This window comes from Oncorhynchus keta, chromosome 10 (genome assembly GCF_023373465.1).
Source record: "Oncorhynchus keta strain PuntledgeMale-10-30-2019 chromosome 10, Oket_V2, whole genome shotgun sequence".
Classification (NCBI taxonomy): Eukaryota; Metazoa; Chordata; class Actinopteri; order Salmoniformes; family Salmonidae; genus Oncorhynchus; species Oncorhynchus keta.
In genome coordinates this window covers 26,758,969-26,773,903 of record NC_068430.1, presented here as the reverse complement: position 1 = coordinate 26,773,903, position 14,935 = coordinate 26,758,969, and the positions used below count along the sequence as shown (strand labels likewise).

The 14,935-nt window shown below is 39.7% G+C and overlaps 1 protein-coding gene across 3 annotated transcripts in view; it reads right to left on the bottom strand.

Annotated features, from left to right (window-relative positions):
* fhit (fragile histidine triad diadenosine triphosphatase) overlaps window positions 1-14,935 on the bottom strand; it is a 305,934-nt gene that overhangs the window by 39,631 nt on the left and 251,368 nt on the right. For all 3 annotated transcript variants that reach the window (XM_035777529.2, XM_035777527.2, XM_035777528.2), the window contains one exon: window positions 13,167-13,235. In XM_035777529.2, the coding sequence (XP_035633422.1) occupies window positions 13,167-13,235 (69 nt within the window). The remainder of the gene's footprint in view (window positions 1-13,166; window positions 13,236-14,935) is intronic.

The window sequence follows — 14,935 nt, the reverse complement described above, 5'->3', positions numbered from 1 at the left end:
ATGATTCCTGCTTTATTGGGCAATTTACCAGGTCCTCCACAAGTACAACAACATTAGCATATGGAGAGAGAGAGGGGGAGAGAGAGGGTGGAAAAGAGAGAGAGAGGGCACGAGAGAGAGAGGGGGAGAGAGAGGGTGGGAAAGAGAGAGAGAGAGAGGGGGAGAGAGAGGACAGGGTGGAAAAGAGAGAGAGAGAGGGGAGAGAGGGTGGGAAAGAGAGAGAGAGAGGGGGAGAGAGAGGGTGGGAAAGAGAGAGAAAGGGTGCGAGAGAGAGAGGGCGCAAGAGAGAGAGAGGGTAAGGACGGGGACTATATAAGTTGCTGCTTCTAAAAAGTACAGCAACTTCATGGTCTTAACATATGCTCAGCTAAATCAGCTCAATACATCCCACAGTCGGTAGAATAATTAACAGTTTCATCATCGGCAAGCGTTGTCAATAGCCGGTTATGGCGAACACATTTATAAACTTGACAATGCCAAGTACCCCATGGGAGGCTAGCTGTGATACTAAATCGCTCGCCTTATCTTCCTCAGTAGGGACAGATGGGAGCAGCAAGGAACAGAGATGCTTTAACACAGACTTGGAAAAGTAGAAGAGACAAGAAAGTGGATTGAACGCTGCAGTCAGGAATAAATAGATGTGTTTTTCTTTTCTCACAGAGGAATCAATATATAACTCATACAGTGGTCTTTCCTATTATCGTTGCAAGCCTGACAGCGCCACACTCAGAACTAGTTTAAAGTACAATGCATATTTAAAATAGTATAGGAAACAAATGTATACATAGACAAAGCGAGGAGCTGACTTCACAGAGAAGTATTGATTGTTTGTGGTTGTCGTTGATAAAAAGATGACAGTGATAGTACGGACACTAAAATCTGTTTAAAACTTCTCAAGGTAGATTCATCCAGACACTATATCATCTCACTAGTTATTATGCAAAGGCAAAATTACTAATTGTCGAAGCATATTATTTTCAAGAGTTAGTTCTGTAGTAAAAAGTATCTCTAGCTATCACCCTCTGCGTAATTGTATTTGTAAGGGCCTTACTGCAATCCATACTCGCAATCCATACCTAAGGTGTGTGTGTGTGTGTGTGTGTGTGTGTGTGTGTGTGTGTGTGTGTTGTGTGTGTGTGTGTGTGTGTGTGTGTGTGTGTGTGTGTGTGTGTGTGTGTGTTGTGTGTGTGTGTGTGTGTGTGTGTGTGTGTGTGTGTGTGTACAATTTTAGAAACATACTACATTCACAGATTTCACAACACATTGTGTGCCCTCAGGCCCCTACTCCATCACTACCACCTATCTACAGTACAAAATCTATGTGTATGTGTGTGTATAGTGCGCATGTTATCGTGTGTGTATGCATGTGTCTGTGCCTATGTTTGAGTTGCTTCACAGTCCCCGCTGTTCCATAAGGTGGTTTTATTTTCAGGTTTAAAAAAAATCTAATTTTACTGCTTGCATCAGTTACTTGATGTGGAATAGAGTTCCATGTCGTCATGGCTCTATGTAGTACTGTGACACTCCCATAATCTGTTCTGGACTTGGGGACTCTGAAGAGACCTCTTGTGGCATGTCTTGTGGGGTATGCATGGGTGTCCGAGCTGTGCGACAACAGTTCAAACAGACAGCTCGGTGCATTCAACATTCAACACCTCTCATAAAAACAAGTAGTGATGAAGTAAATCTCTCCTCCACTTTGAGCCAGGAGAGATTGACATACATATTATTAATATTAGCTCTCTGTGTACATCCAAGGGCCAGCCGTGCTGCCCTGTTCTGAGCAAATTGCAATTTTCCTAAGTCCTTTTTCATGGCACGTGACCACATGACTGAACAGTAGTCCAGGTGCGATAAAACCAGGGCCTGTAGGACCTGCCTTGTTGATAGTGTTGTTAAGAAGGTAGAGCAGCGATTTAATATTGATATACTTCTCCCCATCTTAGCTACTGTTGTATCAATATGTTTTGATCATGATAGTTGCTCAACTTGCTCAATTTCCACATTATTGATTACAAGATTTAGTTGAGGTTTAGGAGTTAGTGAATGATTTGTCCCAAATAGAATGCTTTTAGTTTTAGAAATATTTAGGACTAACTTATTCCTTGCCACCCACTCTGAAACTAACTGCAACTCTTTGTTAAGTGTTGCAGTCATTTCAGTCGCTGTAGTAACTGACGTGTATAGAGTTGAGTCATCCGCAAACATAGAAACTCTGGCTTGATTCATAGCCAGTGGCATGTGTTATGTAAATATTTTTAAAAGTAATGGGCCTTGACAGCTGCCCTGGGGAATTCCTGATTCTACCTGGATTATGTTGGAAAGGCTTCCATTAAAGAACATACTCTATGTTCTGTTAGACAGGTAAATCTTTATCCACAATATAGCAGGGGTGTAAAGACATAACACATACATTTTTCCAGCAGCAGACTATGATCAACAATGTCAAAAGCTGCACTGAAGTCTAACAAAACATCCCCCACAATCTTTTAATCATCAATTTCTCTAAGCCAATCATCAGTCATTTGTGTAAGTGCTGTGCTTGTTGAATGTCCTTCCCTATGAGCATGCTGAAAGTTTATTGTCAATTTGTTTACTGTAAAATAGCATTGTAGCTCAAACACCATTTTCCCCAAAAGTTTACTAAGGGTTGGTAACAGGCTGATTGGTCAGCTATTTGAGCCAGTAAAGGGGGATTTACTATTCTTGGGTAGTGGAACGACTTTTGCTTCCCTCCAATCCTTTGAGCACACACATTCCAGCAGGCTTAAATTAAAAATATGGCAAATGGGAGTGCCTATATCGTCCGCTATTATCCTCAGTAATTTTCCATCCAAGTTGTCAGACCTCGGTAGCTTGTCATTGTTGATGACACCAATCATTTTGTGTGTGTGTGAGTGTCTGTGTGTGTGCATGTGTGTGCACTGTAAAAAGTCATTAGTTCTGCCAACTACATTTTTTTGTGGAAACCCGTAGTCAAGATCCATTCAAGTAACCCAACTCAAAGTATCCCAGTGTCCAATACTTAAAGTGACATCACAACCCGTATGGTTATCTTTTTAGCGTCTTAAGGTATAGGGGGCAGCATTTTCACTTTTGGATAAATAGTGTGCCCAATTTCAACTTCCCGCTACTCATGCCCGGAATATAAGATATGCATATTATTGGTAGATTTGGATAGAAAACCCTCTGAAGTTTCTAAAACTGTTTGAATCATGTCTGTGTGTATAACAGAACTTATGTAGCAGGCAAAACCCCGAGGACTAACCATTCAGATTTTTTTTGAGGTCTCTGTCTGTTCACTGAGGTCTCATTGGCAAACAATATTTCTTAGGAGTTCCTACCGCTTCCACTGGATGTCACCAGTCTTTGGAATTTGGTTGAGGTTATTTATTTGTGCAATGAAGAAGTAGGGCCATCCTGGAAAAGGGTAATGCTGTTGAGAGTTGGCCAAGACCCGTCTTCAATTTGATCGATTATTAACGTTTAAAAATACCTAAAGTTGTATTACAAAAGTAGTTTGAAATATTTTGGCAAAGTTTGTAGGCAACTTTTGAAATATTTTGTAGAAATATTTCGTTGCGCATTTTGGAAGCTATTTCTTTCTGGATCAAACGCACCAAATAAATTGACATTTTGGATATATATGGACGGAATTAATAGAACAAAAGGACCAATTGTGATGTTTATGGGACATATTGGGGTGCCAACAAAAGAAGCTCATCAAAGGTAAGGCATCTTTTATATTTTATTTCTGTGTTTTGTGTAGCGCCTGCAGGGTTGAAATATGCTACCCTCTTTGTTTACTGTTGTGCTATCATCAGATTATAGCTTCTTATGCTTTCACAGAAAAGCCTTTTTAGAATCTGATATGTTGGCTGGATTCACAACGAGTGTAGCTTTAATTGAGTATCTTACATGTGTGATTTAATGAAAGTTAGATTTTTATATATTTTTATTTTATTTGCCGCGCTGCATTTTCCCTGTTGTTTGCCCAAGTGGAACGCAGCCGTCCACCATAACATAAGAAGTTAAGGTAAATATTTCACTGTTTTGTGTTTTAGGAACTTTTCTACACTATATTATATGTATTCTGAACTATAATGAAGTATTTGAACGTTAATATTTGTTAAATTCCTAACCTTCAACGTGAACAAGACAAAAGGAGATGATCGTGGACTACAGGAAGAGGAGGTCCGAACATACCCTCATTCACAGTGACGGGGCTGTAGTGGAGTGGGTCGAGAGTTTCCACATCACTAACAAACTTGGAGAGTGGAGAGCAATGTCATGAAGAGGGCATGACAACACCTTTTCCCCCTCGGGAGACTGAAAGGATTTGGCATGGGTCCCCAGATCCTCAAAAAGTTCTACAGCTGCACCATCCTGACGGGAGAGAGCATCCTGACCCGTTGTATCACTGCCGGGTATTGCAACTGCTCGGCATCCGACCGTAAGGCGCTACAGATGGTAGTGCGTACAGGACCTTAGCCAAACACATTTAAACTCAGTTTTCACAATTTCTTACATTTAATCCTAGTAAAAAGTCCCTGTTTTAGGATCACCACTTTATTTTAAGAATGTGAAATGTCAGAATAATAGTAGAATGATTTATGATTTATAATAGGGAATGATTTATGTAAGCTTTTATTTCATCACATTCCCAGTGGGTTAGAAGTGTACATACACTCAATTAATATTTGGTAGCATTGCCTTAATTAAAACATGTTTTAACTTCGGTCAAACGTTTCGGGTAGCCTTCCACAAGCTTCCCACAATAAATTGGGTGGATTTTGGCCCATTCCTCCTGACAGAGCTGGTGTAGCTGAGTCAGGTTTGTAGGCCTCTTTGCTCACACACACTTTTTCAGTTCTGCCTACACATTTTCTATAGGATTGAGGTCAGGGCTTTGTGTTGGCCACTCCAATACCTTGACTTTGTTATCCTTAAGCCATTTTGCCACAACTTTGGAAGTATGCTTGTGGTCATTGTCCATTTGGAAGACCCATTTGTGACTAAGCTTTAACTGATGTCTTGAGATGTTGCTTCAATACTGTATATCCACATAATTTCCCCCCTCATGATGCCATCTTTTTTTGAAGTGCACCAGTCCATCCTGCAGCAAAGCACCCCCACAACATGAAGCAGCCACCCCCGTGCTTCACGGTTAGGATGGTCTTCTGCGGCTTGCAAGCCTCCCTCTTTTTCCTCCAAAAATAATAATGGTCATTATGGCCAAACAGTTCTATTTTTGTTTCATCAGACCAGAGAACATTTCTCCAAAAAGTTTGATCTTTGTCACCATGTGCAGTTGTAAACCGTGGTTTGGCTTTTATATGGAGGTTTTGGAGCAGTGGCTTCTTTCTTGCTGTGCGGCCTTTAAGATTATGTCGATATACGACTTGTTATACTGTGGATAAATACTTTGTACCTGTTTCCTCCAGCATCTTCACAAGGTTGTTCTGGGACTGATTTGCACTTTTTGCACCAAAGTACTTTCATCTCTATTAGACAGAACACGTCTCCTTCCTGAGCGGTATGACGGCTGCATGGTCCCATGGTGTTTATACTTGCGTACTATTGTTTGTACAGATGAACGTGGTACCTTCAGGCATTTTGGAAATTGCTCCCAAGGATGAACCAGACTTGTGGAGGTCTTGGCTGATTTATTTTGATTTCCCCATGATGTCAAGCAAAGAGGCACTGAGTTTGAAGGTAGGCCTTGAAATACATCCACAGGTGTACCCTTCGAATTGACTCAAATTATGTCAATTAGCCTATCAGACGCTTCTAAAGCCATGACATAATTTTCTGGAATTTTCCAAGTTGTTTAAAGGCACAGTCAACTTAGTCTATGTAAACTTCTGACCCACTGGAATTGTGAAACAGTGCATTATAAGTGAAATAATCTGTCTGTAAACAATTGTTGGAATAATTACTTGTGTCATTCACAAAGTAGATGTCCTAACCGACTTGCCACAACTATAGTTTGTTAACAAGAAATTTGTGGAGTGGTTGTGTGTATGTAAGTGTATGTAAACTTCTGACTTCAACTGTATATACTAGGCGGTGTCAGAGGAAGGCCCGGTCACCCAAGTCATAGACTGTTCTCTCTGCTACAAGCGGTACCGGAGTGCCAAGTCTAGGTCCAAAAGCCTCCTTAACAGCTTCTACCTCCAAGCCATAAGACTGCTGAACAATTAATCAAGTGGCCACCCGGACAATTTACATCGACACCCCTCTTTGATTTTACACTGCTGTTACTCACGGTTTATTATCTATGCCTAGTCACTTTACCCCTACCTACATGTACAAATTACCTAGACTAACATGTACCCCCACACACTGACTCGGTACCGGTACCTCCTGTATATAGCCTCGGTATTGTTATTTTATTCTGTTCTTTTTTTATTGATTTTTTAAAACTTTAGTTAATATTTTTTTATTGAACTGCATTGTTAGTTAAGGGCTTGTAAGTAAGCATTTCAAGGTAAGGTCTCCTGTTGTATTTGGCGCATGTAGTAAGTAACCTGGTATATTTATGTTTATCAATAGATGGCAGTATTGACTCAGGAGGGGGGTTTACTTTCCGCTATCCGTAGCCATTTCCTATGTCTGCCTATATAACCGTGATTTAAGAAAGCTTCAGGTAGCTTAAGCCAGGTGCATTAAAGAATGTTATTCTACATTACAATTAAATACTAAACCGTACTTTAGTGGCACGAGTCATCAATATATGAAGCCTCTAAGAATAATACAGAGCATGTGACAAATACAATTTGATTTGATTTTAACCGAAGGGCAGTTAGCATTACATGATGCTGTATTAGCCTCTGTCATTAAGAGTGGTGCACATGACCTTGTTGATGGTGGGAATGGCTTCTCATTACTGAACATCAATTTGCTTAACAGTTTCGATATCCGTTTATCAAGAGCAATTACACCTCAGAGCACAAACAACTGCTTAATATTATGTTTTAAATATACTTATCTTTCTTCAAACATGCATACAACATTGTGTAAAAATATTTGAATGATTTCTTAATTAAATAAACAGTCCTCTAAAAATCAAGCCACATTGCACTACTATGTTTCAATAACTTGCAAAAACTTAATGATTCTATATCAGCACAACACGGATAAATAAATGTTTTTTTACTAAAATATCAATGTTTCTGACGACTACTTTATTTGTTTTTAAATGGTAGATTGACTTTAAAATATAAAAAAATCATAACTTGAAAAAGCTCAATTTAAGATTAGCAGAACACACATATAAAGTTATATTTATCAATAACCTAATATTTGTTGAAAGTATTCAAAAACATTTAGTGATAAGAACTATTATTGACATTTGAGTTAGTACAACTTTTATGATTTGAGTTCTACTGACCGTTGGAGGTGTTTGAGTAGCCACTAATCAATGTGTTTTCGAAGTTATGCAGTTACTTTTAAGATTGTGTGTGTGTGTGTGCATCTGTGTGTTTGTGTGCGTGTGTGTGTTCTGCTGAATAATATGTCTAGAGATACCTGTCCTCCTGCACAGTCTCAGGTAGACCCTGAGGATGAGGTGAACAACATAACAAGAACCCAATGGGCTAATGGGTTCCCATGGTAAACATTATTATTTGACACCCCCTCACTCCTCCCTTTATCTAACAAAGTAGGCTACAGTACTGCGTGTCCAACAGTGCCAGACAGATGGGGGCTGCACTTTAGAACAATTGCTCATCATTTGCACAGGAAAGTGTTTGGCCCGTGTTCTGGATCTTTCTCCTTTATCTAAACTATCGGCGAAAGCTCCAACTCCCCCCGGGAAGAGAAAATTACAAATCTTGTCCATTTGATAAAAATGTTAACTAGGTGAGTGCCAGAGAGATGGATAGTAGCCTGTCACAGCAGGCAAGAACATGAGGATCCATTGATATTTGTCATTACACAGCCCTATTCCCCCCTATGTTCCCTAATAACACTGCCACAAAATGTGATGAATGACAGTCAAATAACAACGCAGCGCCTCCCCTGAATATGATCTCTCTCTGTCTGCATATCCTCACACACAGCAAAGGGGAGCACCATAGATAAAGATCTAATGAGCAATGCTATCACACAATATCAGGGTTGAGAGAGACCCGCTACGTCAGCACGGCGCCGAGGAGGTGTCTGGCTAGTAGAAATAGAACGGAGAGCGGGGAGGGGATTTATCGATTGGGTGGATAGATACTGGAATGAAAGATAATAATCGGGAAGCTAAATAAGTGAAATTCAGTCTCCAGGGCCCCTGAATGACTCATTGTCTTTTGAGTGACTAGGCACATAAGCAGAGCAGAAACAAGGTGGGGTAATTTAAGAGCTGCTGTTTCCAACAGACAGTAAAATAACTTGACTGCTTTCCCTTGTAATGTTCTCCCTAGCTGATCTGTACAGTAGAAATACATATGATATATGACAGAACCAGACATAACAAGCAGTGGTTTTTAGAACATACTGTAGATCTATTTGAAAAAGAAAATGCATTAGATAAATTGTATACAGTGAATCATTAAGAATAATGTATTTCCACCCTAATTATTCAGGGGGCATATTCTAGCCTTGACCCCGACGCAGTCATCTTCTCATTTATTGTATTCAGTTCAGACATGGGGTGAATATTCATGTTGCTCACCCCTCTTCCAATCAATAAGCCTGTATCAAACTTCTGTTCCTGCAACTGTTTCAGTGGCCAGCACAAATAAGCAGAACCAAAATGGAAAACATTTACAGTAGCTGCCGATCAAACCGGATCTATTCAGACCCGTTTAAAAGCTACAAACTGCCTTCAAAACACTAGGTTCACAGCATTTCCTCCATCTGTCTGTCACTTCCATTCTCCCTAGAGAACCTGGAGAGGCATTTGAAAAAAAACACACAAGGCCTAATTGGAGAAAATAACATCATTACAACTTATAATCACGAGCTGACATTGTTCCCCAATAACAAGCATGGCAGCGGCGTAATTGAGTTTCCACTGATCTCTGAGGTGGCTCAGAGCAAGAGCAGAAGAGAGGCATAGCCTGGTGCCGTCTCACTGCTTTTTCCTCTGATTAAATAGCCATAAAGAGTGCACTTTCTCTCTCTCATCCAATAAGAGTGACTCGTGTCTACAGTGCCGGTGTTCTTAATAGGAATGAAGAGGAGTATTGGGATTCTAACTACACGAAGCGCTATGGTTATTAACGCCAGCTCACGACTAGATGCTACAGTACAGCTCTCAAGCTCCTGTGTTGAGATGGTGTTCCAGGCACTGAGAGTGAGTGAGTGCAGACTTCATTAAAGAAAGACCACACTTTGATTACAATTGTCATTTACATGTTCTGAGCACAAACACATACTCAATCAGCACTTAATCAGTTGGATGAGATGGATTAGGGTACGAGGACACAAACATTTGAGGCATTATTCAAAAGCTCGTGTTTGTCAACAACATTGCTTCCCAGGTCAGAACTGTAGGAAAACATGTAAAACGTGGAAATGGAACCCATTAATGAGTTATAGTTGTACCAGGCTAAAAGGTTCACCATCTACATTTCGGGTCATGGTCACCATGTACCTGCTGAAGTACAGTAGCTTTGAAGTGCATATTCCATGGGTCTAAATTGCATTTCTTCATGTGCATAGAATGATCATGGCAAAGATTAGCCTCTGTAGTTCAGCTGGTAGAGAATAGCGTTTGCAACACCAGGATAGTGTGTTCAGTTCCCAAGACTACCCATATGTAAAATGCATACACGCATGACTAAGTCACTTTGGATTAAAACGTCTGCTAAATGGCATATATTATTATATTAGATAAAATGTGTGTTAAACGAATGCCAAATGTGATTCAATGTTTTTTCCCCCCCTGGCTGATTAAAAGGTCATAGCACATATTTTTGAAAGTGCTGACCTTTAAAAGGTGTAATGAGTGGTGTCTGGGCAGAAGGCTGCTGAGGTGCAAATACACAATGCTTGCCATGTTGTGGGGCAGGCATCCAACTCTCTACGCCTTTCAACCTTTTCTCTCTCTTCCTCTCTCTCTCCATCTACCCCACTCTCAAAGCCCCCAGAGGCTATAGGCCATCACATTCATAGATGTGATCTATTTTCAGTTAGTAGCTAATTGGGTGTTTGACATGATTCATTGTAAGTGTATAACTTGACCATTGATGAGCATTACCAAGGTCAAGTAGATAAATGGCTGGGATATTGCTATTCGCCCACTGTAATGATTATTACAACATAATTCTCCACACAGTGAAATCCTTCACCTTTCCAATCATGTTCATCTGATATCCACTTTGACCTTTTGGAGCAAGTTATGGAGCAAGCCGCGAGAAGACGATCCAACTTGACTATCTAGAGGAAGTAAAAGTCGTAACAAGGGCGCATGTTGCTACTACAGGCAATATTACAGCAATATACTGTATCTTAGTTTATGTCTCTCTGTCTTTCATCTCTGCTAACAAACCATACTGCCGTGAAAGCATATGTAACTTGTTTCAGGAAACTAGGAGTATGTCGAGTGCCACTACTTCACAGGAGAGGCATTTGAACATAATTATTATTTGTTTTATCAAAATGAGTTTTTTGTCCGAAATGCCATCTGGAAATTGTGAACTTTCATGTGCCTTATTAACAAACTTGCATGCCATCTGTAAATACGAATAAAATTGTTAAATTACGAGCCTAGTTGGTTGAGCCATGGAAAGAGGTAGAAACCTTCCCACTAGCCATAATTGGTAGAACATGCCAAGAGATGAGTTCGGATTGATCTGGTATGTAGCACGCTTCTGTCTATAACATGAGCTTCTCAGTATGTAGATAATCTTTCTAACGCAGCTCTTTTGAAAGATATCATGAAGAACTGCAAAAGTGTTGCTAATGCTCTCCAAGTTTTGAAATCAGTGGAATGCCCGGTGGAAGCAGAATATGATAGCTAAGGAGTTGGAGAAAATTCAGGCATTTGATTGCAAATATGCATAGGGAGTCAAAAAGAGAACACACAAAATACTGTTGTATAAAACACCTGTCTCTGGATTCCATCTTCAAACTAATGGCAACTATGGCATCCGTGACAGACAGGGAGAGGCGCTCGTCCATGTATATGGGTAAGAAAGTCTAGCTAGCTACATTTTCAGATATTATACGTTTCTAATTTGGTCAGCTTTCATTGCAATTTAAAGCGTACTGTTAGCTAGCTAGCATTATGTGTATGATCTGTGTAGTATTATTCTTATATTCCTATCTCAGAGACATTTGCATTGCTAGTTATAGTCTAATGTTAGCTAGTTAGCTACGTATACTAAATTAATTTGAAACAGATGGGTGTATTGGTGTTAAAGTACACTTAAGAGGGTGTAAACAATGCTGAATAGGTGTAGCCAAAGATGAGCTCTCCTGTAGGTGTACCAAAACATTGAAGGGCCATTTTCTCAATAGTGGGGTTACAAGTTTATAAACTTTCAAAGCAGAATTACTTTCCCATTTTTCCTCAACGGTAGTGTATGATATACCATTCTCTTCTTTTCTCCTGTGTAAAAAACATGAGTTCAAATTATGCTACATAAAACAGAATTGAGCCGGTTGGTCACATATATAAATTGTAAAGATGTCAGATGAACTTGACAAAGTATATTTTGTACAGTACACACTTTATAGTAGTGTTCCTGTATGAAACTTTGAATAGCTACAGCATCTACTCCGGTGAGAGAGGAAGACAAAACCTGAGCATTTGCTGTTGTCTCCATTATGACTACTGACAAGCTCGTACATTCAAAGCACATAACAAAGAACATTTGTGAAAGAGAAGAGACAAAACAAGTGTAATATGCCATGACAGCTTTTTTGGCAAGGTGACACTGCTAAGAAAATTGGAAATGGCATGTGTTATATCTGAGAGAGAGAGAGTGCAAGAGAGAGAGCGAGAGTGAGTGCAAGAGAGAGAGAGGCTGCTGACTGTATATTTCAGAATGGCTGTCAGGCAGGGGACAGGCTCTTTACGACCACGTTGCGTGAATCTACCGGGCCGTGTCACTTCATCTAAATAAAGTGACAAATAAAATCGCCCTCCAGAGTCCCATCCCTTTCTCTGCGACAATAAACACCCCAGACACTGGAGCCTCGGTGCCTGCCCCAAAGTCAGCCTTGTAGTGAGCACGGCCACTGAATGACTATCTGGGGTAATTGGCCTAGTCACTGACATCAGAGACATCAACCAATCATTATGTAATGTCCTAATCAGAAATACAGCAAATCAGAGGCTGTGACTAGATGACGTGGGTCTGAAGTTTAGATGTCTATTCACTAAACACAATATCACCCAAATAGATGATTGGAAACCCTGTGTGACATTTCTCACTAGTTTCACACTGTGAAGGAGGAAAGTGGTTAAACTATTCTATTGCCTCTTAAATAGTCTTTATGAGGGAGTAAATGTGCACAGTTTGAGTTATAAAACACTTAACAGTGGTAAGGTATGGGGGAGCCAACACTGGGTGATTATTCATTGTGAAGCAAAACACCTCAGAGGAAAAAAAAGGTCTAATTTGCAGCGTGTGACATCAACAATATGAATGGCATACAGTAGCTGCTTTCACAATAACCCTTATGATCACATGCAAATTAAAAACAAACATATTTGTATTTGGCTGGTGGGCCACGCATGTGGATGTGTTCTATTTCCGCCTCTGGCTCGTTAGGGAACTATAGTCAAGCCTGTTTTTATTAGATGTAGTAATTAGAATATTCATATCAAACTTAGTCATTGATATTCATTTGGTGTGGTCGCTCTTGTTGCAAATTTTAAATGTCACAGGGAAATTTAAATCACTATGAAAGGCATGTTCATTATTTGTGTATTGAAGTATCGTGGTTCATTGGTTTGGTGATTTTATTTTCGAAAAGGTCTCAGGGTGTATTGACGTTTGTTCAACCCCAGCTCTAACATGTTTAATTAAAGCTATTATTTTGAGCTACAGGTGAGCTAGTGCATTACTGATAAACATAAGATAACTGTATGATGAAAACAACTCCTACCCTGGAAGAATTTAAACAGACAGTGTGTCATATTGAATATCAATGTTTAGTCATAAGAACTCAAATCAATGTAGTGGGAGAGACAAAATAACTTTAAAAACGCTCTACTTTACCTCATCATAGACGTTGTCGTTTCTCTCAAAGTCACCTGCCTTCCTGGGGAGGACATGCACGTGAACATGCTGAAAACACAAAATGACAAAACAAACAAACATGTTTTATTTTTAGATATTATGTTATTCACTCATCCAGAGAGACATACATACTATGCTGTGCCAGGTACTCTTGTAACAGACTGAACTGACAACAGACCTATCCAGAGAGACATACATACTATGCTGTGCCAGGTACTCTTGTAACAAACTGAACTGACAACAGACCTATCCAGAGAGACATACATACTATGCTGTGCCAGGTACTCTTGTAACAAACTGAACTGACAACAGACCTATCCAGAGAGACATACATACTATGCTGTGCCAGGTACTCTTGTAACAGACTGAACTGACAACAGACCTATCCAGAGAGACATACATACTATGCTGTGCCAGGTACTCTTGTAACAAACTGAACTGACAACAGACCTATCCAGAGAGACATACATACTATGCTGTGCCAGGTACTCTTGTAACAAACTGAACTGACAACAGACCTATCCAGAGAGACATACATACTATGCTGTGCCAGGTACTCTTGTTACAGACTGAACTGACAACAGACCTATCCAGAGACATCTTTCATTAATTCACAACCTTGTGGTGAAGCAATGCTGTAAATCACAGGAGGGTTACAATACAATCCGCCAAGTGTACCACCTGTATACCACCGGGACTCCTTAATTTTATGCTTTTTAAACATAATTGACTTTGTCAGACATCCTTTTCTGTTCCCCCTTGCCTCGTGCTGTCACAAACTTGGCCATCTGCACAGTTAGTTTCCAACTTGCAGCTTTCCTTGGGTGCTTATTAGTGTGGTAAAGTCCCAGAACAACTGCTACGTATTTATGCAGAAGAAGAAAAAACACACACATTAAAACAGGAAAGATAATTAGACAATGCAAACATTTATCTTACACTATGCAAATCTGCAACAAAGTTTTACAGAGTAAAAAAAAGTCATTAGCTAGTGATAACATAATGAAGGACAAGTAGAGAACGAGAGACTCCTCTGAAATGAAATACAACACGCTCAAACTGAAGAAACAATGTCCTCATGATGCTAATGTCCCCAGCACATACATATGCTTGAATTTTAATCAGCAATCCACTTGGCTCTAGTTTGCTGAAATTTTGCATACTTCAAATAATGCAATAGAAATCCACTAAAATAGATGTTAGTTAACTGAATAGTTCAGCAGCAGTGTTCCTAACACAACAACCACATGAGGAATTAACGGAGTAAGCCTGTATCATGAAGTGGCGAAGTCACTTTGTACATGTCATGTACATGTCATGTTTTATATTGTCTCAGTTGATTAATTCCTTTTTCAATCCCTAGTATATATAATTATTATTTCTCTCTAGTAAAACAGAATAAATCAATATGAAGAATGAAGGACACAGTTACAATTAACATGACAGTAAGCCACATTCACAGGGAATAGGCTTACCTCCGACATTATTTCAGAGATGGTTTTAAACACATTTTGTAAATTGTCATACCGCATTTTACAAATTGTCAACAGTCATTGTGATTCTGCCACTGGCATTGTGGGAGAACAGCACATCATCGTGTTTGTATAAGCATCAACGTGAATAGAGCAAGTGTACTGTCAAGGCTATTCAGATTTAAGAAATGATTCCCACACAAAGCAGCCTCCTGGGCCTTCTGAATACTTGTGACAGTTCTTTAGAGTACACAGCTCTTACTTAATAAGAGCATT